The 26363-nt window shown below is 46.0% G+C and overlaps 1 protein-coding gene across 8 annotated transcripts in view; it reads left to right on the forward strand.

Annotated features, from left to right (window-relative positions):
- Positions 1 to 26363, forward strand: part of WDR13 (WD repeat domain 13) — a 258747-nt gene that overhangs the window by 97518 nt on the left and 134866 nt on the right. For 4 of the 8 annotated variants that reach the window (XM_069647513.1, XM_069647514.1, XM_069647520.1 and 1 more), the window contains 3 exons: positions 14945 to 15054; positions 23265 to 23395; positions 25365 to 25672. In XM_069647513.1, coding sequence (XP_069503614.1) covers positions 14945 to 15054; positions 23265 to 23395; positions 25365 to 25672 — 549 coding nt within the window. The remainder of the gene's footprint in view (positions 1 to 14944; positions 15055 to 23264; positions 23396 to 25364; positions 25673 to 26363) is intronic. The other 4 variants (XM_069647515.1, XM_069647516.1, XM_069647521.1 and 1 more) reach the window with 1 other exon arrangement.

A 26363-nucleotide genomic window follows, 5' to 3' on the forward strand; every position in this document is an offset into this window, starting at 1 on the left:
CGATCTCCTCATCTTCCACAGTTTTCATCAACCCCTGCACTGGTGTTCAACTCAAATTCTGCCCACTGCACATAGTGTGACAGCTCACGACCCTGGTTTGTGGTATGGTTTGCGTTTTCTTTTCCTTCTTTTTCCTACGACTCTATTTGAAAGTAAGAATATGTAAAATTGTAAAGGGCGTGTGATGCCTTTTTAAAATTAAATTAACATTTTTGATTATGAAGTGTTTTGAAACATAGTAATTATACTTTGCATGAAATGCTAGACACATACATCGAAATTGTGAGCAGGTCGAGTATAGCTTGATTCTGTAAAAAGTGATTTAAAAAATCTTCCTGTGCAGTTTCTGTGCTACTCACCATTGCTTTGTTTGTAAAATGGATCTGCACAACTGAACATCCGTCTGTGGTAGTCTCAGGGTACAGTAATAAAAATAGAAAAAGGAAAATAAGATACATATCTTTAGTATAAGACTTAGTATATTTTTGTATGCATCTACACAGAACAGACTTAAAAGTTCCAGAGTATTCATATGCAGAATTCTAATTTGTTGGATGATGGTTGCTAGAACTATTATAAATCCAAAATGCATACACAGTTTGCACTTGCACTTTATCAAAGACAACACTCTCGCAAATGCAGAACGCAACCAAGTGTTGCATACCTGCGCTCCCGGCAATGTGTCAGATTGTGCTACCAAAATACTGGTGGTTGGGAGCTATTTAACTCCTGCCTCTAGCCTAGGAGTGCCTAGTTAGCTTCAAACCAACAGCTACGAGGTGCTACTTTTGGCTCACAAGTCCAACTGGTGCCTTACAAACATAAATATGTCAAATTAACTGTGAGCAATTGAGAATTTTACTAAAGAAGAATTAGGACACATCAAGTACACATTTAAATATATTGGATTATACATAATCTGGAAAAAAGTTAGTTTGCCGTTCCTGTAGAAGATCTTTGGTGCACTGTGTACTCACTCCTGGTACCCCAATGGTAGCTCCTGCCTACTGGGTAATACCTGACACCCAGGAGCTGGATTTATCTCCTGCTCATTGGATCTTAATTTCAAACCCTGCAATACATTCCACTAGCATAGACCCTAGACAGACGGATGCTCTCAATTGCAGCTCAAGAGACAGCCCTCCTTCATGCACAAATCAACCGTGAGTGGCAGACGTGCGTTCCGTGAGATGGTGCCGTGAAAGCGCTGCCTGTCCTTGTCTCCTCCTGTTGAAAGAAATTAAATGGGCCAAGAGAAAAAGGCACAGTTCTGACGCCAGAAAATCTGATGTGGCAATACTTTATACTAATCCTAGACAATACTCTGACAAATATTAGTGACATGCCAGCTTTCAGTTGAAATCCACTAAAGGAAATTAGCACTACTTAGCAAACCAGAATTGACTGGCAAACATACGTGTCGGAAGGTAACAAAAAAGCACTGGCTGAACAACTATTTTCCTGTGGACAAGAAATTAAATGGGCCATGTGGCAAAGCAGTGGGTATGAAACAAGCAAATGGGGTTGGGCAATACATTCCACTCTGCCCAGACACTGCACCAACCAATATTATTGACATGCATGCTATATTGCTAATTGCAATCCCTAACACGGGCCTCCATAGCACAAAATGCAAGCCTGTGCGACCCACTGACCTCCATGCAATGTGTCGCAGGGTGCAGTGACGGCTCCGTCCGTCCCGGTCTCTTCCTCTGGTGAATACATGAAATGGCCCGAGAGAAAAAGGCGAGAAAATCTGATGGGGCAATACTGTATGCTAGGCCTAGACAATACTCTGACATATATTAGTGACATGCCTACAATCCACTAAAACAAATTGGCATTACTGAACAAAGCAACCTTGACTGGCATACGTAGGCATCGAGTGGAATGTGTTGGAGGGGTAACGAAAAAGCACCATCTGAACGCACCTTTTCCTGCGGTCAAGAAACAAAAGGTGCCAAAGCAACTGTTATGACACGAGCAAATGGGATGGGGCAATGAATGCATGCATGCATGCATGCATACATACATACATACATACATTCTACTTGGCCCAGCCACTGCACTGACCGATATTATTGACGTGCATGCATTCAATTGTAACGCCAGCCACTGACCTCTGTAACACAGAAATCCACCCGAGTGACAAACCAGAGGCCTATGCGATGTGTCAAAGGGTGCAGTGAAAATGCTGTCCATCTCGGTCTCCTTCTGCGGCAAAACAAATGGAATAGACAAAGAGAAAAAGGCAGAGTTATGACAAAAGGAAATGTGATGGGGCAATACGTTCCTCTATGCCTAGACTCTACCCATCCAGTTATTAGTGACACGCTTGCTCTCAGTTGCAACCCACAAAAAAAGTAACAGTAATTCACAAAACCACTATGAAAGGCATACATGTGTCCAGTGAAATGTGTCGGAGGGTAAAAACAAAGCACTGGCAGAACCCGAGTCATGTGGCAAAGCAACGGTTATTACATAAGCAAATGGAATGGGGAAGTGTATTGCACACAGCCTGGACAATGCACAGACCTATAAAAGTGACAGTTCCATCAATAGTAAGAGAAGAGACTGTTCTACCTAATGCAGAAACCAACTGTAAGTGGCATACCTCTGCGCCCTGTGATGTGTCTGATGGTGTGGCTAAAGCACTGGACGCCCCTGTCTCCTCCTGTGACGCAGAAATGAAATGGGCCAAGAGAAAAATAAAACGTCATTACACTAACAAGTTGCAAGTGTTGATACATTCGACTCGGCCTAACCAGTACATGGACGGCTTTTAGTGGCACACACGCTGTCAATTGTTTCTCAGAGCCAGACCTTCCTAATGCACAAGTACATTGCCAGTGTCAAACCTGTGCAGCAGTGTGATGGTGCAGTCCAAGCAGTGAACATCCCGATCTCCTCCTGTGGCAAAGAAGTTAAATAGACCAAGGAGCAAAGGCACAGTTCTGGCATGAGCAAATGTGAAAGGGGCAATACTTTCTACTCAGCTAAGACTCTACGTGGAGAGATATTAGTGCCATTGAACTCTTTGAATTCTAGTCCTCAAACGTTTTTTCTTTTTTAATTAATTTTATAAAGTTGATATAAGATACAACTTTTAAAATCAGAGTTTTCCACTTACACATCAATTATCTACATGGAGTTAAAAAGTACATTGAAGATGGAGTTAACTTTCCTCCACAGCAATGAGAAATGGAAGATTAGGCCCTCCGAATTCCCCATCATATAAATCCGCCAGACCTTCTCCAGAGGAGTATTCACCTGTGTGACTGTATTTCTGCATGCGATAGACCTTAAAGGTAGAAGCGCTTCACAATACAGTAGTAGGTTCTTGGTGGTTTTCACACAATTATTACCACATAGGCGACACAGCTGGGCCTCCCGGGGTATGTTCTGCCAAGCACCACAGATTTCAAAATATCTGACCCTGTTGAATTACATTTTTAAGTAGCCCCATATTGCAAACTTTCCTGCAAAGCACTCCATATACTCCAGTGCACACAACCATGACTGGCATACCTGTGTGCAACAGGTCAGGACAACAAAACGGGTATGGCCTCCTAAGTCTCATGCAGTGGTCAAGATATGAAATGGGCCAAAGGGCAATTCAGACTTAAAAAGTAGACATGAAGGGGATCAACACTGATGACTTCTCATTATTGAGCTATATTGTACTCACTGCCCCCCCTTGGTGTGGAAATATCGTAGGTACAGCTGTTGCAAGTAATCTCCTAGTGAGTTTGGGATGGCCCTTTTTTTTTTTTTATAAATTCCTCTGATTCGTACATCTCTGCGCTGAAATGTTGACTGCATATGTGGATTTCCTTGCATATCTCCTAACTCATCATTGGTTCATCTATCAATATTATTTGGTTGAACGCCACAGTTTAGCAGCTATTGTCGGACCAGCGGAATAACTTTTGAGAAAATGTGCAGTACCATCCCATGTTTCTTGGTATGTGTATTATTGGAACATCCTATGACAATGCAAGATGGGCTTTTAATAAATTCTGGAATTAAAAATGTAGATTTTAGTATACACAGTGCACTTGCACAAAATAAAATTCCATAATATATATAAAAAAAGAAATTGTAAATCCGTTTTTCATAACACTCTTCATGTAGGACGCAAATCTCTAAGTGCCAAATCTGTGCTGCTCAGCACTGTGTGAGGGGTCAGTAATGCGAGGCGGACAACTGCTTGTGAAAGCCTAACTAAGCCTACTCTACCAGGGAGTTCCCTACTTAGTCTAGGTTCCAAGGGAAAACCTCCTAGCATATAGAAAACTGGCCCTCACACTAAAAAACACAACATTCAAAGTAAATTATAAACAACCTAAGTAAACAATTACAAATAACCAGTGACTTGAATGACTTCTACTTGTCCTGGATAGATCCTTTTCCCAGGAATGTCCAAAGTCAATCTTGCACAAAGAAAAGTAAAGTCTTGAACCAGTTCTTGAAAGTTCCAAAGAAACAAAAGTTTATCCAAACAAAAATCCACTGGTAACGGTTCTTTTTCTATTTCAGGGTTCCCTTTCCAATTTCCACAAAGAAAACTGCTCCAATGGTAATCCTGGATAACCTCCTTCCAAGATAGACTTGACAGAGTTCAAAAACAAAAGTACCTCTTCTGATTCAACATCTGTCCATCTTTTTGTAACTTCTGCAGCATCTTTAGTATAACTTGTTAGGATGCTTCTTCTAAAGGGGTTGCTTTTCTCTTGACAACTCTTCTGCTAATGGCACTGTGAAAGCAGGTTTCTTTGCTTCACAGCGTACTACTGCTTCTATGACCTCCAGTTTAATGTTCTCTGACAATATTATAGAAAACCACAGTTTCATTAACTCTGCTGCAACTTGGTACTTTAGTGAATTATTAGGCAACTTAAAGACAAGACTCTTCAACCGCCACAGGTAGGCAAGGCACTGTTCCTTCCTAGGCCATAAGAAAGGGGCAGCTTATTAGCCTCTTCTGTCTGTCTTAGAGCTACCACTAGAATCTGCCTTGGCTTCTAGGCTGCTTCTCTCTCTCTCTCTCTCAGCTTCAACAGTCTCGGCTTTACAGATTCAGATTGTTTATCACTTGTTTTTAACAAGCACACACCTCCCGTCCCCAGCTTTATGTACGCCCTTCTTGTTTCCAGGAGTTACCCCAAAAGCTGTACTGCCACTCTTCCATCCTTGGATAACCTTGTCACCCTTGTATCAGAGGACACTGGATTTGTTACTATGTTAACAACATCAAAATAAAGGTGATTAGATCTTATTAGGTCTGGTTCTACATAAGAAAGGATTTTCTACTACTTTAGGTAATGCTTGCTCCTCTCGTTACTTCAGCAACTTCTTCGACTACAAAGTTCTTGTTCTGGATGTTACAAAATTCGAGTTTCACAAGGAAAACAGGATTAGGTATATGCGAAAACGCTTGATGGAGAATTTCAACTTTAAAGACAGTAAAGACATACGTTCCTTTTAATCATACAAAATGCTGCTTTAACGTGGATCAGGAATTGCCATCATTCATGCGCAACCTTTCTTTGATGTAAGTGTTCTTGTAACAATTCGGGAAGGTCAGCTGCTACCTTTCGAGTGATTACAAACCAGATTTCTCCCTCATAATTGGAGAGACGCGACCACACTAGTAAAGTTATTCAATAGAACAATGGAAAAGAGAGGGCTTTTCTTAACAAGAGCACTTTGGGTTGTGTTAAATGTGCGTGTGATACATTTTCTTTGTTGTCAAGGCTTCCCACGACAACTATCAACTTTTACTTGCTTCTACTTCTACGCGAGTTCTAATATATTTGGTTACAGTTACCAGCAATTACTTATTAGTGAATTGAGTACGTATCTTCATTCACCGGCTCCAAAAACATGGCAGTTGTGAGTGGCTGCCACTTCCAGACTTTTCTCTCTACTATTACTACTACTTCAGGCACTCTTGGGACACACACCCCACTGCAGCACGGGTGTCTCTGATCCGGCTTCGACCACATAGAGTCTCCTTCTCTCCTACTTCCCTCGGCTTGCTTTTGCACATGGGCCTCGGGTAGCTGCACGACTTCAGCTGTGCACTCACAGCAATTGGGCGCACCTGGGGGAAACCATTACCTTCTCCAAGTCTCTCTCAGTGCCGCCACAGCCAGACAGGTTTTGTGAACACAGGACCAACTCACAGCCCGCAGGTGAAATATGCTATTCTCTGGTCCCACTGACACTTAAGTGGTCACACTTCCTCCTGAACTGCCAACCTCTTCCTATTCTTCTCCTGCTACTACTGCCAACCACCCAGCTCCTGCTACAGCTCCTTTCTACTGCTCCTTCCTGCTGAAGCCTTTCATGCCTCTCGGGTGGGGCAATTGACTTCAGGTGCAGGCCCTTAATGTTAATTGAAGTTTTGCCCTGGTCCCTGCCGAAGAACTGTCGGAGGCTCTAAAATGGAGGAAGCAACGGAGCTCCCATCTACCCCCTCTTTCTCAGCAGGTCTGCTCTCTTTTCCAACATCCCAGCTCACTAAAAGCCCAAACAAACCTGCAAGATTAACATTGCACGAAGAAAAGGGTATGGATGTGCTACAAGAAATTACTCTAATAGAGCCCTCGCTCCAGCGGTCGCTGTGGGAAATATTTTTCCACTTGGAGGAATTACCAGGAAAATAACCTTTGAGAATCCCAGAAACCTACTCAACCCCATGGAGCAGCTACACCCCGATTAAATGAGGTTACCCATTACCTGGTTCCATGTGATAATGTTGCCACAAAAATATCGCCGAAAAATTGTCGTTTCTTAGGGCGACATTATTGCATGGAACATGCGGGGGACACCCCCGCAACCCTGAATTTATTTTCTTATTTAAAACTTTTTTTTTTTGACCCCGTCGCCATTTATATGGTCACCCATATAATATCAACAAAAATGGTACCAGGAGAACAAGAGAGACTGAAGAAGGTGGGCAGACAAATATGAAGCTCAAATCGGTATATTCATTTTATTAAGATTTGTCTAAGAAAACACATAGACGCATATTGATTTAATTAATTCTAAAAAGCATTTAACTAATCATACATGCATACATTCACTCTCTAATGCAATATTTAAATAATATATTGACATGCTAAGAAATTACAAAGGCTGATCATTTCATTAAACCACTTCTTTTCCATTGTGCTGTAAAAGAATGGGAATGGGAATGAACTGTGATTAATAACATTGTGAATGATTTACAGCACAATGGAAAAGAAGTGGTTTAATGAAATGATCAGCTTTTGTAATTTCTTAGCATGTCAATATATTATTTAAATATTGCATTAGAGAGTGAATGTATGCATGTATGATTAGTTAAATGCTTTTTAGAATTAATTAAATCAATATGCGTCTATGTGTTTTCTTAGACAAATCTTAATAAAATGAATATACCGATTTGAGCTTCATATTTGTCTGCCCACCTTCTTCAGTCTCTCTTGTTCTCCTGGTACCATTTTTGTTCATATTACTTGGTGTTACCTCTAGGTATCAGTGAAAGTTGAGGTTCCCACTTTGGGTTTGTTGTTTTTTCACCCATATAATATCGCCACAACATTTTCCCGGCGGTATTATTTACGGCGACCATATATGTGTCGATATTATTACCTGATACCCATTACCTAGGCTGTAACCTCACTGCTTTGATGAGGGATCTAATATGGCAAGTTGACCCGGTTGATCTTTATGGGGGGACCCTTAACACCATGGTTAATCTGACTGATGCAAGCTTTGGGGAATGTGCCCCAAGCACCAATTTAGTCGAACTTGGGGCTACTCTGAGTTCGCCTACCACTGCAGGGATTCCAGTTTCCACGGACGTGGTTGCCAGTCCTGGTATATTTGGAATCTGAATCGAGAAGTTGCCCCCTGGCATAGCCACACCCTTCCATCCCAGTGATCTACTGGCCCACCCTTTGGACCTTAATGTCTTTGCTTGTATGTTATCAAGGCTTTTGCTTGGGACCACTTGCCTGGCTCCTAACCCACGGTTGGTCCTGGGCCCCACTATAGCCCATCTCCCGTCTACTCTCACGCTCCTTGCCTCGGACCTAATGGATATGGACAATGAAGATATCAACGAGGAAACGCCCACCCTCCCCCCGCTCCACTTGTAGCACTTGGAACTATGAACAGAGAACTGCTCCATGCTGCCCAATAAGGGTTCTGTTCTACTTTTTAGTTTTACTATTCTAAATACCCGTTTCTGAGGGTGATCAACCATTTTTCTTTTTTATTTGTTCTGTTTTTATTGAAATAATGTAGTGGTCATTTAGAAATGTCTTTATTGGGATGTGCTTTGATGGTCTGATGGTCGAATAAGTAACTTGACTGTGAATTGCCTGACCCTGGTAAAGACTATTAGACCTACTTGCCTGTCCTTTACTTCTGCATGTCTCCTCAGCCATTCTTCTTTGTCACAGTCCCTGAGGGATTCTGGGACTCGTAGTTCATTTTAAAGAAATTAGGTTTTTCCACTTCTTTAAGTTGGCAACAGGCCATCAGACAGAGAGGGGTTACGGGGAAATTTAAAAAGGGGTTCCTCCCAGTCCTCCTGGTCTGATTTCGTCACCACCTCCCCTCCGCCACCCGTGATTTTCCGGCAGTACAACACTCCCAGGAGTCAGGCTCAGAGAGCGCCTACCTTTCCCATGCCACATGAGAAGGATCCCAGACCAGGTACCTGGGGGTAATCCCATCGTATTCTCCACAATTTTCTTGTTTCCAAGTGAGCTGTCAAAACACACTTAAGTCATTTTGGCGTATTTTTTCCCTGAGGAATTAAGAGTCCACAGGGAAGGAAGCTTAGTCCAGGTACCATCTTTAACTCAAAAAAAGTAGCGTAACTTTGATGATTGGTGTTGTGGGGAATTGCTTTTGTGGCTAAAAGTGTGTGCTAAAAAGATTCTTCAGTAATGATGGAATTACATATTTGATTCAAACGCTAGTTTTATAACCTGTGCTGAGGACTGCAATATGGTAACTGTATGCAGACACCCAAGGGGCAGTCCTTTCATTTTATTCGACTGGTCTGCTTTTGACATGCCAGAAAATCTGATACGATAGCAACAGCTGTTAGCGGGGCAGATTGTGGAATCTTTTTAAAGCTTTTTAAACAAATACACCCATGCGTTCAATGGCATCTAAAAGTCACAAGACGTGATCAAGAGTACATGGTAACACGATGCTTGTAGGGGTGAATAGTTGCATTGAATTGAGGCGTGTACACCCGAGAAGTAACTTGACTGTGAAAAGAGGCATGTTGTGCCATCTTCTAATGCTTGTACCAGTCGGACATATTGCTGAATTCAATCAGCCAGTTCTATTGTTTACTATATATGCGCATGTCATTGAAGCTTTTATACCTTTGAGAAGCAAATTGTTTGAAAACTTTTACAACACCCCAGCAGAAAATCCGGCTGAATTGAGTCCTCTTGTGCTATTGTTTACCAGGGGCGTTGCTAGGGAGGGGCTAAGGGGGCTATTGCCCCTGATCTTTTGGTTGTAGCCCCGGATAGAATCTCAGGAGCTACAGCCAAAAGACTAGCTAGCCCCCAGCCCCGACAGTTCCGACATCAGCGTAGCCCCGGGTCTTTGCCAGACCTAGCAACTCCCCTGTTATTTACTATGGTCTCCTGATGTAGTTAAGCATCCTTTTGGCAGAGACCGGATGGTTTGTCATTTATGTTGCGTATGCCAATGAAGCTTGTATACCTTTTTACAAGTAATTTTTACAGTGAAAAGATGGTTGTTGTGCCATTTTCTGATCCTTGTACAGCACTCTGGTGAGTCTTCCTGCTTAAATCAATGTACAAGTCTTTTTGCATCGAGCGATCTCGAGGCCTTTATGAAACATGTGGACGTAGGTTCCATGGTCTTCATTTATTTTTGTGTATTTTGACAGTGTGTCTTTGGACAGCTTCAGACACCATTTGTCGATATCTTTAGTCATGTGGGCGGGTAGGTTGTGGAATGGCTCCGAAGACTGTCTAACTTTGAAAAGCAAACCGAATCAAGAGTACAATGTACATAAATAATTAAATTCCCACATCAAGAGCTAAGATGGGGTATTAAGGGCCATAGTGCCGTCTATAAAGAGTTGTTTTAGAGCTAGCGGGGATATCCTGGACAATTTTCAAATTCGAGTGCAAATCGACCAAAAGCAAGCACCATTGGATAACCAAAGTTGAAAGTCAAAGGCATTGCGCTCATGTAAATCATCTTTGTTTGTCTAAACGGTGAAGATACACTAGCAACCCCGCAGGGATGTCAGCTATTGGATTAATGAGATATTTCCTATCTCATTGAAAGTAATGGTTATCATGGTTTTGTTTGGCCATTGGAATAATTGTCATGTGTAACATTTCAAACCTTCTTTCGAATGCTCTAGTGCCTTGTTTTATTGGTGCAGCTAATCGTGTTTTAAAAGGATGTCAAATGTTTTGATTGTCAATGGTGATGCACATTGTGTGTGCTCGACAACACACACATTGCTAATAGTGCACACCATGATGTGAAGCCTCCAAAATCTTGCATATTTACAGTCATTGTTTACCATGACATTTCTGTGAAATAAAAATAGTCTCTTTAGTTTTCGATATCGGGTGTTTCAATGCATACAACTACTCTAGCCTCCAACACACCTCCCAGAAATGCCATTACTGCTTATATATTGTGTTGAGTCCTCTAATAGGGCATCATGAGTGCTGTAGTGTTCTACATGTCCAGTGGGTCCCTGTTTGAAGATCTGGGTGGTTTTCTGCATCCAAAGATAGGCATGGGACATTTCTGACTGCTTGTGCTGGCTACTGCTCGTTCAAGCATATAGTGTTGGACCTCTAAGAGTGACGTTCCAGCTTTGGCTCCAGTAAAGCTTCAGCCCCACCCTAAGCCATTTTGTATATCACTTCACAAAAACAATGCCCCTAACAACTCAACTTTTCTGAAACCTTTGACTTTTCATCACCACAAGCCTTCTATTTTACAGCACTCCAAAATAGTCTGCAACCAAAATTCTGCAGGAATGCCCAGCTGCGGCTACCTAGAAGTAGACCTGCTTGCTTTTTGCTTACAAACTTCCCACACAATGCCCCAGTTTTGAAATTGCTAGGCACTGCCTTTTCTGTGACAGGGATGTATTGGCTAGTGACCCTGGAATGTAACAAGAGCAAGTCTGAATATTTATCATAGAAAATAAACTCCTAGCTATGGTTCTTGTGAGCCCTCAGCAGTCCTACTGCCTCCCATTGTCAATCACTGAGAAGAAAATACCAAGGCCTCAGTTGGGAACTAATTCAGCTGGACCTACCCACCCAGCTGTCCTAGTTGTCCACCACTAAGAAGAGGCACACACAAGCCTCCACCCCAGACCTTTGCACCTCAAGCATTACCATAATAAAAGAATCCTTACTTTGCTGTGTACATTTGCAAGCTCCAACTCCAGATGTGGCTATTATGAGCATTCCGCAAACACCTAGCTTCCTCCTTCACACCACTCAAAAAGCATGCACTTGCACATTTCACAAATATAATGAAGGGTAAGGAGCCTGCTGTGGCTATTCATAATAGAGGGAGCAATTAATCATTCATGCCTGCCCCCAAGACACATTAAATTTGAATGGGGAACATGGACTTCATTCGCAGATTGCTGGCATATGTTGAGGCATTCGCTGCCCCACCACAAAGCCTCCGGGTCCTTCTGTGGAACAGTGTTACCCTCAAAAGGGATTTTATTTAAACATTGGGGGCTGGGGCCTTCAGTTGTGGATGGCTGCCTGCCCCCCACAAGTACATTTGTTTTAAACAAATTAGGGGTGGGGCTACCTGTTCCCAAAAGTGAATTTCTTTAAAATTGGGGGCGAGGGCCTCAGCCACCTGCCCCCCACAAATACATTTTATTTAAAAAACATTAGTGCTAAGGGTCTTCACAGGGTCTGTCTGCCCCCAAAACCAGATTGTAGGCCCTGCGGTGGGGGTGAATGTCCCCCAATGGTGGGATTTGGTAGGAGGGTGTGAAAGTCCAGTGAGAGGGGTGAAGAGGCTTTACTTTAAAAAAAACAAAAAAAAAAAAAAAAAAATAGAAAAAAAAGGCTAGACTCCTAACACCCATGCTCTCCTGGGAGAACAAGAGTGGTAAAGATCTGACCTTTCTTTTCAGGTAGAGGCCGCTAGAGCGGTTTTCACCTGCCCTACCCCCTCTGCATCATCCATAGGCTGTATGGGGCCAGGGGCCACTCTATCTATAATTGCACTTGCATGTTCTGAATCCTCACAAGGCCTAGTAGGACCTCTTCTATCTTTCATTGTTATATTTGCATTTCATTCGCATGCTCCCTCCTTTTTTGCCCTGTGGGCGCTTTGAAACATATTTTACTTGATGTGTAAGCGACTTACAAATGCTCAATACATAAATAAATAAAAGGAGGAGGTCGGGGGGATCAAGAGCGGGAGATCAGGAGTGTGGGGGGTGGAAACTCTCCCCTGATCTTCAAGTGTCATTGAGCTGCAACCAGGAAATAAATGGAGCCTGGAAGGCATTCATGTTGAAAAGAAAACATGAACAGCCTTACAGGCCTCATTTATTTCCTGGTCCTGGCTCCAAAAATGGTAGGAAGGAGTGGTTCAAGATGGTCACTCCAGGGCGCATTCCAATCTGGAAGCCTCACAGAAATTTGCTCAGCATCTTATTTCAGTATATGCCTTTTCAATACAATGTCCTGCGCTTTTGGTTGAGTTCAGCCCCAAGGTTTTTCACCAAGGTGATGGGTTCCCTTATGTACCATCTGCATCTACAAGGTATTGAAATTGACCTGCACACCCAGACAACTGGCAGATCTGGGGCACCACACCAGCCCAGATCATGAAATCAGTCAATTAAGTCTTCCAACTGGCATATGTGCTTGGCCTCATTAGAAATCAGTACAAGTCTAGCCTCTCCCCGACACTGATACTGCGATACATTGGTCTGGTCTGGGACTGTGGGATATGGAGAATTATACCGCCATGGGAAGAGTAAAGGATGTTATTTGGGTGTTATTGAGGAGTTAAGGAGTTATTGAATAGCTGTTGCCTTCTCTGTGTAGTTCTAGTGGTTTGCTAGGCCTGGTGGCCTAATGTGTCCCCATCCCAGGCTGCACATGAGGTCGACTTAACTTCAGCTTACCACTCATTGGTCACAGGATTTCTAGGTGCAGACTGAGCAAATGTTGGTCCTGACAACTGTGCACCTAGCCCTTGTTGGGTGGGCAGGCAAAGCCATTTTCACGGGCGGTGTGCCTTTTTCCCTGCATACGAGGAACCGATCTACAGGTTTCCTCCCTTAATTGTTGGGATGGTGATGGGCCCATTGCAGATGCACAACTTCTGGGTGTCCGAAGATGCACAGAAACACATCCACTACGTGAAATTAAAATCCATCTTCCTATCAGTGAAGGCTTTCCTCGCCTTACTTCAGGGTAATTGTATGCTGATCTATACAGACAACACAACAGCAATGTTCTATTTGAGCAGGGAGGGACAAAGTCGTGCTGTTTTTGCCTTCTAATGCTGGAGATCTGGGATTGGTGTTTAGAGCACTCCATCTTTCCCATTGCCTCCCGCTTGGTGGTAGAGGATAAGGTGAGGTTGGACACTTTCATTTGACACTTTCGTGCCCCTCACAAGTAGGACATTCACTGGGATGTACAGAATCCTATCTTCCGAGCACGGGGTTGCCCTCCTTTTGGACTGGTTTGTGACTTAAGTCAAGGCCTAAAGAGGGAACTGTGTGAACCTTCGGCCTCTACAGATCTGCAATGTGTATCCCTGAAGATGGCTTCCACAGTGGGCATTATTTCCAATTTAGTGAATTACAGGCTCTGCAACAACAACCATCTCATCTTCCAGGGATAAGGTGGTTTTGAGGAGAAATCCAGCTTCCCGGCACATGTTTTTATCAAGCTTCCAATTTAATAAGGAAATTGCACTGTCATGTCTTATCCAAGCGCTGCTTCAGGAGCAGATCGGGACTCGTACTGTTTGAATGTAGTGAGGGCTCTGAGTTTCTACTGTGAAAGGACAACACGTGTAAGAAAGACACCAGCTTTTTGCTTGCTGTCACTAATGGATGAAATGATGGGGACTGAGTTCCATTGGTGCCATGTGTCCGTTTTCATGCTTGAGACTTTGCTATATAGAGTTTTGTGGGGCACCAAGGAAGGACAATTCTGAAATGGTTATTAGTCCCCATATTATGGTGTGCATGTGGGTGGTATGCTACTCAAATGTTCTATTCCACTAGAATGAGAAGTTAACTGGGTGCATAGAGGCTGAGTTTTATGAAAGGCTGTTGACCATAGAGTGGTTGACAAACCCATATGCTGCACTTATTGGGCAAGCGATGGGGAGATGTTTTGAAAACCTTCATTTTAATTTCATTCTTTTTAAGTTCTTGTTCTTGAATTCCTCCCTGTGCAGGACATACATTTTAAGTGTTTTTGGATCAATTTGAATATTTATGAAATCAAATGTTCTCATTAGAAATTGATTGTAAAAACTCGGAGAAGCAAAGTTCCAATAAATGCTGAATTTCTCCCTTCATGATGAATGCATCTAGCAGAAACTGTTTGGAGAAAGGCTGTTCATGCTCAGCCCTGGAATATGGACCACATAATGTTCATGGTCTGCAGTCTGTCAGGATTTTGATGCTTCATTTCTGTGTACACATAGCTGTGAAACTGGGAAAGGCACATATGCAGTGTGTCTGTATTTGTTGACAGGCTCATCATTAATCATATCCACTGGGGTTTCACCTCAGTACATAGATAGATAGGCACATCACTATTAAAATGTGATTTTAGATCTATCCTTTGGCTTTCCCATATTATACCTGCCATGGTCACTTCAACTCAATTTTGTGTTTTTGTAACCGTAGGACTTTGAGGAAGATCCCCGAGCCCAGGGTGCCAGAGGACACAGACGTTCTGTCAGCCGTGGTTCGTACCAGCTACAGGCCCAGATGAACCGTGCTGTCTATGATGAAAGGTGAGGTGTATCGTTGATGACCAGTATACCACAAGAAGCTTGGAGTTGGAGAACTAAAGAATAGTTCTCAACTGTCTCCTTAACAACGTTTCCCTTTCTGTAACATGTTTATTTGGTGTCATGTGTACATCTGGGACATTGGCCCCACAACAGTTTACCTCTTCTTTTTTCATGTTGATGGATCTCTACTCTGTTAATTAGGGATCAGTTAATGGGTGAGGGATAAGACTGCTATCAATTGCAGAGCACCAACCAACCGCTTTTGTGACCAGTCAATTTTCTGGCCCAGGACTGTTGTCTATGCATTGTGAAGGCCTGTGGCCCACTGTGTTCTTACATCATGGAGATACTTTTCTGTGGTTTGTAAAATGTTTTAAGAGGGCAGGGATTTCTTCCCACACTTTGGGGACACAACATATTTTTGGTGGACAGAGGCAAGTCTTATGACAAGAGGGGGTGAGAGCTCCTTGCTGTTAAGGTCGAGTAAAAAAACATTGAGCCCTCCAGAGTCCTTCTCCAAGAGACAGAGTCTCAAGTTCCCCATCCATCCCTTGTGTCAGTATGCTATTGTCCAGACCACTTTTACCTGAAGCCATGCCTCAACAACACAATACTTGTCTTCTGGTTTATTGCAGTAATGTCCCGGGGAAGCACAACAAGAGACACTGAATCATAAGCCCTGATCCAGTGCCCCACTGCCAGCAGACCACAATCCAACCATCAACCTATAGTGGGGGGTGAGAGGGAGAGAGAGAGGGAGAGGGAGAGAGTGGGATGAGAGAGAGGGGGAGAGAGAGAGAGAGAGACTGCTAGGCACTACCCTGCTTATTTGGCAATATTAACAACTAAATAGAGTAGGGACTGTTAGTAAGTTCCAGAGCGAGGTTAGACAGCAAGCTATATTTAGGGAGACATTTTTGGTGTAAAACCAGAGTATAGACAGTAGGAGTTGCCACTAAGTAGCAGTAACTTGGGAGTACGGATGCCTGGGTTAGGAGGAAATCCAAAGGGAGAGGAGAGAGAGGGGGGGCGCCCTTGGGGACCACAAGGAGAGCCTTAATAAAAACCCTGTCTCAGAGACTCTGTTTATTCTGTGTCATCTGTGACAGTTTGTAGGGCAAAGAGTTCTCATGGAGGGAAAATGCACCAAATGTACATAAGAGGTGATGGCTTCTCTTAGAACGGCACTGAGTGTGCTCAGCATAGGTTTTCTTTGTGGATTACTGCTTTATGCTTAATCCCAGTTTGGTATGCTAGGCTTTATGTGACGCACACTTTTCTGGATCTTGTGCGGGTTTTGTTTGTGTAGTGCGCCATCCTCTGATTCATTTGCGTTATTTTATCTGCTTCTAAGAGGCTCCTGTCAAGGTATCCTGGAGGTAGGGTAGAGTTGGAGCATGGGGAGGTACTTGGTCTGTTTGTTAGACACCACAGTCTCCTGCAAACCTATGTTTCGAGGGGATTGGGTCCTCCGACGTATTCCATATCTATGACATGTAATCACCACAGCTGTGCTGCTTCGGAAACTTTTTTCGGCGTCTGCGTCCTGCGTCGATGACGTCGATGCGCCGTCGTCGAGGACCTCCTCCGACGTCATCCGATGTGATGAGTAGGACGCCCGTAGCCTCAGTTCCGTTTTTTCCGCGAACGTGTTGCTTCGTGAATCTCGGTTAACGCCTCGACTCTTTGGAGTACTGTTCTTCTCGGTTCTTCGAACCTGTTCGTTTTGTCAAAATCCTTCGTGTGAAGATGTCTTCTACTTCGTCTTCGACCCCGCGTCCGGGTTTCAAGAAGTGCGGGGAGTGTGGGTCCAAGATGTCGGTGACGGACTCGCACGACGCCTGCCTCTGGTGCCTCGGGGAGGCCCACGACACGGATGACTGTATCGACTGCCAGTCGCTCACGTCCAAAGCCTTACGCGAACGTAAGAAGAAGTTGTCGGTAGGTCGGGTGTCCAAGCCCCGGAAGTCGAGGTCTGCGGGGCTTTCGACGGATGATTCGAGGGGTGACTCTCCGCATCATCGTCGGAAGTCTCGTGGGTCTCCTTCTAGGAGTCGGTCTCGCCACTCCTCAGCCTCTTCGAGGCATTCTCGGAAGCGCCGACACCGGTCGTCTTCCAGGTCCTCTTCGGAGGACTCTGCCCGGCACGTCGCTTACCCCACCAGCCGTGCGACGCCAGAGGAATGGGCTTCCTTCGGGAAGAAAATGCTGGCGATTCTTGAGTCGCAGGGTACTAAACCGTCCGCGCCCCCGAGTGGGGTCGCTCGTGAGAGGTCGAGAGACACCGCTCGCAAGAGTGGTCGGCATGAGTCACGGGAGAGGTCCCGTTCGGACAAGGAGACTTGTTCTCGACGTACCCGTTCCAGGTCGCGGTCCTCGACGCGTTCGAGACCGTGTGCACCTGTGAGGTCTTCGAGGAAGACATCGACGTCTGAGGCGTCGAGGGCGTCGACAGGCTTTCTCGAGGCTCCGGCTCCGAGGAAGTTGTCGAAGCCGTCGACGCTCAGGTCGTCGAAGGACACGCTCGGGGCTCCGGCTTCGAGGGCTGTGTCAACGCCGCCGATGCTGGCGGCGCTGCATCTGACGTCGACGCCGATTTCCTCGACGTCGATCCTCTCGGCGCCGATGCCTGTTCTCTCGACGCCGGCGCCGATTCGCTCGACGCCATCGATGCCTTTTGTGTCAGAGGTACCCCGTGGCACGGGGGAACCCCCTAGGAAGGCTCTGGTTAAGAGCAAGCACTCTCGGGTGCCTTCTTTTCGCCACCTGGAATATATTTCAGAGGCGGATGAGGATTCTGATGGCCTGGTTCCTAGTCAGGTTCCGGATGAAATTGTCTCGGGCCATAGTCAGTTTGACAATTTGAGGCAGTCACTGCATGATGCCAGTGGACTGGACACCTCTCCGGAGGTGGAGTTTTGTAGGCCTGAGCCTGGCTCTCATGCCGATTCCTCGTACCGGCGCCTTATGGCTAGGGTTTCTGAGTACTTGGGATGGTCTGCTCCCCCAGGGGAGTTTGTGCAGGATGATCTAACGGACATCCTTGATGTTGGTTCCCCAACTGACCCGGTACTGCCGTTCCATATGGCTTTACAGAGAAGGGTGGCGGCGGCTTGGACTGCTCCGGAGAGTCTCCCGGCGGTGGGCAGATCCTTGTCGTGGAAATACCGTCCAGCCAGTAGCGACCCCTGCTACTTGACCAGGCACCCCACTCCGGAGAGTTTGGTGGTGCAGGCGGCCACGGCCCCGGCAAAGCAGGCGTCGTACCCTACCATCCCTCCTGATAGGGACGACAAACGTTTTGATGGCTGGGCGAAGAAAGTGTTTTCTTCTGGTGGTATGGCGCTTCAGGCGGCCAACTCCATTTGTGCCTTGTCTCGGTTCACACACACTCTGTGGAACTGTGTTGCGTTAGCGGCTGAACATATTCCCGAAGGGGACGAACGGGATGGTTTCCTTGCTATGGTCCAGGATGGTAAGGATGCCATGTGTGAGTCCGTTCAGTCGGGTTTGGACTTAGCTGAATGCGTCAGTAGGTCCATGGCGGCGAGCACCGTGATACACAGGTTTGCGTGGTTGCGGAAGTCGGGGTTTGCTCCTGATGTGCAGTCCCGGCTCCTCAACATGCCCTTTGACGGTGAACACCTTTTTGGCAGCAAGGCTGACGAGAGCCTTGAGAGGTTGCAGACCTCAAAAGCTGCAGCAAAGTCGTTGGGCGCTGCAGTTTGCCAACCTCTGCCTTTTCGTCCTAGGGACAGCAGTGGAGGGGTGGTTCCTTTCGCTATTACTCGTCCTTCAGTAAAGCGAGAGGAGCTGGCAGTCAAAGAGGCCAACGCAGGGGTACCAGAGGTGGACGACAGGGTAACCGTGGTGCCAAGGCCGCTCAGGCAGTTGCCTCTTTGCCCTCAGGTAACGCCGCAGCCGCTCCCACTCAGTCATGAGGCCATGTCCCATGGTTCGCCGGTTGGGGGAAGGCTGGCGTAGCATCTTGTAGAGTGGCAAGCCATTACTTCAGATGTGTGGGTTCTGGAGATCATAACCCTCGGCTACTGTCTTCCCTTTCGGCACAGGCCTCGCGACAATCCACCGGGGAACCTCTCTTTGCAGAGTCCGGATCCGCTCCTTGCGTAGGAAATTCAAGCCCTGCTGGAGAAAGGCGCCATAGAACTGGTGCCTGTAGCGGAGAGGAACAAGGGATGGTATTCCCCTTATTTTTTGATTTCGAAGAAAGACGGGGGATTGAGACCCATCATGGACTTGCGCGGTTTGAAAAAACTCCTCAGGAAGGACAAGTTCAAGATGGTTACTCTATCTCAAGTCCTCCAGGCCCTTCAGCTTCAGGACAGGTTGGTGTCACTCGACCTCAAGGATGCTTACTTCCATGTGCCGATCCATCCCAAGCACAAGAAGTACCTGAGGTTCGCGGTTGGCGACTCGCACTTTCAGTTTCGGGTCCTGCCGTTCGGATTGACCTCCGCCCTGAGGATTTTCATCAAGCTCATGGTGGTGGTGGCAGCGCATCTCAGGCAAGGGGGGGATTCACGTCTACCCCTACCTGGACGATTGGTTGATCAGGGGGAGCTCTCCCGAGCAAGTCCTGGTTCATCTGTCCGTCACCTGCCACTCCTTTCACAGGCTGGGCTTCTCCCTCAATTTAAAGAAGTCCCATTTGACGCCAACACAGCAGCTCCAGTACATCGGAGCAGTGCTCGACACTTCCCTGGGGCAGTGTTTTCCTCCCCAGGTGAGGGCTCTTCACATTCAGCAGATGGTGCACAAGTTTCAGCATGCCCAGACGCTCCCAGCGTTCGAGTTCTTGAGGTTGCTCGGCCTCATGGCATCCTGCATTCTTCTGGTGCCAGAGGCTCGCCTGCGGATGAGATCTTTGCAGTGGGCACTCAAGACGCAATGGTCGCAGTCCTCCGGCAGGATGTCGGACCCGGTTCAGGTGCCGCCCTCGGTCGCCCGGGACCTTCTGTGGTGGGCCGTCGAAGGCAACTTGATGAAGGGGGCTCCATTTTGGCTTCCCTGGCCGGAGGTGACGATCGTGACGGATGCATCCCTCACGGGATGGGGAGCTCATGCCGACGGGCTGACAGTCAGCGGTCGTTGGTCTCCGTCGGAGTCCAGACTCCATATCAATCTGTTGGAGCTGAGGGCCGTCAGGCTAGCCCTGAAGGCTTTTCTGCCGACTGTGCGAGGAAAGAATGTCCTGATCCTGACGGACAACACAGTGGCCATGCACTACCTCAACAAAAAGGGGGGGGGCAGGGTCACTTCCTCTGTGCAGGGAGGCGATGCAGCTTGAGTTCTGGGCCATCCAGCAGGATGTTTCGATCTCGGCAGTTCATCTGGCCGGAGAGGAAAACGTGACGGGGGACGCTCTGAGCAGGCAGAGCGCGATCTCTCACGAGTGGGAGTTGGCTCAGGAGATTCTCCTGGAGATCTTCACCCTTTGGGGGACCCCTCAAGTGGATCTCTTTGCCTCCAGTGTCAACCGGAAGTGCGAAAGGTTTTGCTCGCGGGAATTTCCTCCAAAAGGAGCCTTAGGAGACGCGTTCGTGGTGGAGTGGTCATTCCCGCTGCTGTACGCGTTTCCTCCAGTCCCCGTCATCCCACAAGTGCTGCGGAGGTTACGGAAGTTCGGTTCCCGGATGATCCTCATTGCCCCGGCGTGGGCTCGGAGGACGTGGTACCCGGACCTTCTCGACTTGTCCATCTGCCCTCCACGTCGTCTTCCCTACCGAGACGATTTGCTCTCACGGGAGGGGGGTCAGGTTCTCCATCCAGAGGTCAGATCCCTCAACCTTCACGCTTGGCTTCTGAAAGGTTGAGGTATAAGGATTGGGACCTCCCTGAAGACGTGATGGAGGTGTTGCTTACGGCCCGAAGGCCAGCAACAAAGTCTCTGTACCGTTGCCGTTGGCGTAAGTTCTGCGACTGGTGCAGAGTTCAGAATGTGGTTCCTTTTGCATGTGACATCCCCATGGTTCTGTCCTTTTTACTTTCTTTGGCCCACAGGGGCTTGCAAGTGGGTACCATTAAAGGTTACCTGGCGGCGCTGTCCATCTTTAAGTGCTCGTCTGAAGAGTGTTCTTACTTCAAAATCCCTTTAATTTCACAGTTTCTGAAAGGGCTCACTAATGTATTCCCTCCGTCGCCTTTCCTGGTGCCCGGTTGGGATTTAAACCTTGTTCTTAAGTTTCTTATGGGTGCTCCGTTTGAGCCTTTACATTCTTGCCCTTTGAGGCTGTTAACTCTGAAAACTGTGTTTTTAGTTGTGGTTACTTCCGCTCGCAGAGTGAGTGAGTTACAGGCACTTTCAGTTAAGCCACCCTTCACTGTATTTCACAAGGACAGGGTTGTCCTTAGAGTTTGTCCTTCTTTTCTTCCGAAGGTAGTGACGGAATTTCATTTGGCCCAGAAGGTTGTTCTTCCGGCATTCTATCCTCCTCCACATCCTGGTAAGGAAGAGGAGAGGCTCCATAGGCTTGATCCTAGGAGAGCTTTAAGCTTTTATGTTTCACGCATGTCCCGGGTCAGAGTGGACGATCAACTCTCTATTGGTTACACTGGAAAGCGTTTGGGGCAAGCTGTGACGAAACAGACTTTGTCTCGCTGGATTATTTTGGCCATCTCGGAGTGTTACCGCTTGGCGGGTAAGGACCCACCGGCTGGCTTGCGGGCCCATTCTACCAGGGGTATGGCTGCATCTACTGCCCTGCAGAGGGGTGTTCCTATTCGCAACATCTGTGATGCAGCCACCTGGGCTTCAGTACATACATTTGTACGTCACTATTCCCTCGATTCCATCCGAGGACAGGATCTGGCCTTTGGCAAGGCGGTCCTTTGCTCTGCTATTTAATTGGCTATTCTAAATTTTGATTCTAAATTATTTCCCTCCTCCTTGCTCTGGTACTGCTTTGGGAGTCTGTCATAGATATGGAATACGTCGGAGGACCCAATCCCCTCGAAGAACAAGTTACTTTCTTACCTGGTAACGTTCTTTCGATGGGATGGTCCGACGGCGTATTCCATATCGCTCCCGCCCTGCCTTCCCCGCTGCAGAATTTCTTTTGCGATTGCAGCTTACGTTCCGCAAGGCTTTGTGTCTGACTGGCAGTTGACTAATGGCACACGTTCTGGGGGAAAAAACTACAACTGAGGCTACGGGCGTCGTGCGTCCTACTTATCACATCGGATGACGTCGGATGTCGGAGGAGGAGGTCCTCGACGACGGCGCATCGACGTCATCGACGCAGGACGCAGACGCCGAAAAAAGTTTCCGAAGCAGCACAGCTGTGGTGATTACATGTCATAGATATGGAATACGTCGTCGGACCATCCCATCGAAAGAACGTTACCAGGTAAGAATGTAACTTGTTCTTTCCCTTGTCTGTTCCCTTGCTCTTAGTTAGTTGCCATTTCACCTTGCATAGATAGTTAAATTCTCCTGTTGTCTTTCCCTGTATGCGTCATTTACTTCAGTCTGTTTTCCCATCTATGGACAAGAAACCTTCATCGCTGAATCCCCTTATATGAAACAGTTACTGCCATGCCATGTAGTCCTTTCTAGACCAACCACTGCCACACATCCTTCTAGTCTCTATTGTTTTCCTCCCTTATTTATTATTTGGTGTCACTGCATCAATGTCTTATCCTTTCAGCTCACCCTGTGATGATTTGTGACTTTCTGTACCTCGGTTACTTCCACTGGAGGCTGTTCAAGTCTTGACCAAATAGTTTCCTTTGTAAAATTAATTATTAATAGTATCACAAATGTATGTAGAACTTTATTCTGGATTACTCTTACTACTAAGTTCTCTAATAATGGGTGTTATTGCCAGGTGTAACATAACTCAATTTATTGACCTTGGAAGGATGAAGGACTGAGTCTGTGTTACTGGGTTCAAAAGTGTGACTTGCAAGCTGGACCTAGGTATGTGTACTTAATTTGTGAGCAATCCACCCAGTTCACACTGGATATTTTGCCCACAGTGATTGTTACTCTGCATTGGCCAGTTACCACCTAAGATGATTTCACCCTGCCAGTTTCCACTGTCTAGATCAGTTATGGCTCCTCATGCATATTTACTGTGTCAATTATGTCAGTCCATAAATGGAGTTCTAGATTGTTTACGTCCCCCTGCGGGTTCTGTCTTTTCTTTCTTTCTCCCCTTTCCCTGCTCTTTTCTCCCCCCATGTGGCAGGCCATCGGGCAGCGTGGTCCCCACCTCTGTGGCAGAAGCCAGTCGGGCCATGGCTGGTGACACAACACTCAGTGAAAACTATGCTTTTGCTGGGATGTACCACATCTTTGATCAACATGTGGATGAGGCAGGTAGGTGTCTGCATGGCACTTGTGGACTTGATGGCTCTGTGGAATAGCAGCATGAATATAGTGTGGGGAGCGAGGGGAATCATGTGGAGGCTGTTTACGTTCCACCATGTGCAGGCATACATTTCCATTCACTATTCTAGCCATTAGCTGTGTATGCTACTGATGCTTTCCCTCAGGTGTGATGCAGATACAGGAAATGCCTATAGTCATTGGAGATCAGTGGCACTGCACCAGGTGACTCTGCTGTTGTGGGTGGGAGAATTGTGGAACAGTGACTGCCTCAGGCCTTGCTGGCTCATGCATCTAATTGACAGGGAATGTGTTGCATCTTAAAACACCTCTGAAAAACTGTAGATGTCCCAGTCTCCTTCCCATTCAGTCATTTTAGATGCATGTTGCTTACTATAGTATTGCCAAACAAGGTAAGTTGGATATTTATCCAAAATTGGCAAGGCTTTGTGACTTTACTTGTCTTTTTAACAGAACGAATTACAATGGCATTAGCCTTTAGGTGCTTCTTTGCAATGTTTAGTATTTTTGTAAAATACCAGATGGGGTGCACTAGGCAATGGTTTTCTTCACAGCAGAGTTCCCTCTCGCAGCCTGCCAGTGAGCATCATGCAACATCAGGCTGATGGTACTTCAGAGTCCTTTGCAATGTAATTCTTTGCTTCTCTGCTTGAAGGACAACAAAGTGGACCTCTGATAGTGGTGTCCCACTCCCCCCCCCCCCCAAACCTCCTAGTAGCTTCCTGTTTACAGGACCAAGGCCATTCACTCAGTGCACTCATTGCTGTACATGCTGCCAGATGAGAATTGCTTTTGAACACAGCTAATGCAGTTCAGATTTAAAGCTCTCTTTTACAGGTGAAAGGCTATGTAACCATGTGCCATGTCAATGAAGCATCTAGCGAACAATGGCCCATAACCCTTATCTGCGTGATTATCTGAAGGCTCTTGGCTTCAGTTTTTACTTATGGCAATTTAATTATTAGGGCATTACTGTATAATGAAGTGCACAAGTTGTACGTTAATGAATGTGTAATATGTAACAAGAATGAAAAAAACAGTTTAATATTGAGTAACACATTATTAATAACGGTGTAACATACAGATCACTTCTAGCAAAGGTATAATTACATACATCATGATTGATTCACCAATTGTAACTATGGAATCCCACTTGGTTATGTCTACTACACATTTTAGAGACTCACAATGAGCCTTATTCACTCAGTTAAATCTTGTATTTCTTTTTCCTGCTGTGAAACACCCCTGTGAGACCACTTAAATGGTACACATACCCCAACATTCTACAAATTGAAAGGTGATCATTGAGGTACTCCACAGTCTATAGTAAACATGAGCAGCTCTTTAATATTGGTGAATCGTGCATGATGTATAGAATATTTCTAGTGCCACTCATGTGTTCATTAGAAAATTCTTAGCAAACATTTACCCATTTGATAAACTGCTGCTAGACTTTTGTTATACATTGATACTCATTCGTTAATCCTTCTGTGACGTATTGTCCTTTCTCATATACTTTCATTCAAAATGTGAATTTGCGCTTGTTGTCTTAAGGAAGTTTCTGGTGGTAAGGGGTTTACTTTCCATCACAAATTCCCCACGAAGAGCCCTGCATTTCTCGTTTCAGTTCCATTGGAGTCAAAGGATTGTGTGGATATTCAGTGTGAGATGCCTCCAGAGCAATTGTGGGTGGGAGACTGACTTTTATTTAGTTGTCTGGGCACACAAGGGATTGGCTAAGACATTCTGCTGGGCCAGGGTTAGTGTTGTGCAGAAGTTTTGGTCGCGATTCCCAGTAAGTTGCATATTGCTGCAGACATACACCTCACCCTAGCACCATGTTATGTGGGATCTTTTGCTGCTGTTCCAGAGTTTTGAGAGCTGTTTTTGTATCTGGTACTGCTCAGTTATCTCATGTACTGTGATCTTTCCTCCCCAGTGCCCAAGGTGCAATTTGCCAATGATGACAAGCACCTGCTGGCCTGCTGCTCACTGGATGGTAGCATCTCAGTCTGCCAGTTGGTGCCTACACCACCAACTGTAGTACGGGTGCTGCGTGGTCATGCTCGGGGTGTCACCGACTTTGCCTGGTCGCTGTCTAACGATGTTATAGTCTCCACCTCCCTTGATGCCACCATGCGGATCTGGGCCACCGAGGACGGCAAGTGTATCCGAGAGATCCCTGACCCTGACGGCTCTGAGCTGCTGTGCTGCACTTTTCAACCCATGAACAACAACCTGACAGTGGTGAGTGGGGATGCTGGGTCTGGTCCTTGTGGAATTTGCTGGAACCTACACTCCATGCACATTAGATGTGCAGACCTTGTGTGTCTGGTGTTCAGGATCTTTTCTGTAGGTGAAGAATGACATGACATCTGTGGCCTGGTTGTAGTATGTTCGTAGCATGTTCATAGTGCCTGTACATTTAATGTGGCAGTGCTTTGCCTGTCTGTGAGATGACACTAGGGATGCACTCTGGTTTTAGTTCCCATGTGAATGAAATCTCTACTGCATGTGCCAGACACATGCCCTGGGTGGGAGACCTCACAGCAGCAGTCCCCTAGGTTTAGTTGATTCCTAGGGATTGTCTTGATTTTGGAAGTTTTCCAGGGAAAATGTGTGCAGGTGTTTTGTGCATCAGAGCTGGGTCTGTGGTAACAGATGGCATCAGGGTAGTGAACTGGTTTGAATGGAGTCCTAATTTCTGGGCATTTGTTGCTGTTCTTCTGTCCACTGTGAGAATTTGTTTGATAATTCACAGTTTGAATTTCCCCTTCACTGAGGTAAAAGGCTGGTAAGGCAGCTTAACATGTTGGACTGGCAGACAATGATGCAAATTCTGGCATGGCCACGCAGGACGTCATCCTTTTGAGGGTGAGACATTTAGTGCCATTAAGTTGGGTAACAAGAACACCTATCATTAAAAAGGTTAGAAGTG

Source organism: Ambystoma mexicanum, chromosome 2q, assembly GCF_040938575.1.
Source record: "Ambystoma mexicanum isolate Mex_15411 chromosome 2q, UKY_AmexF1_1, whole genome shotgun sequence".
NCBI classification, from domain to species: Eukaryota; Metazoa; Chordata; class Amphibia; order Caudata; family Ambystomatidae; genus Ambystoma; species Ambystoma mexicanum.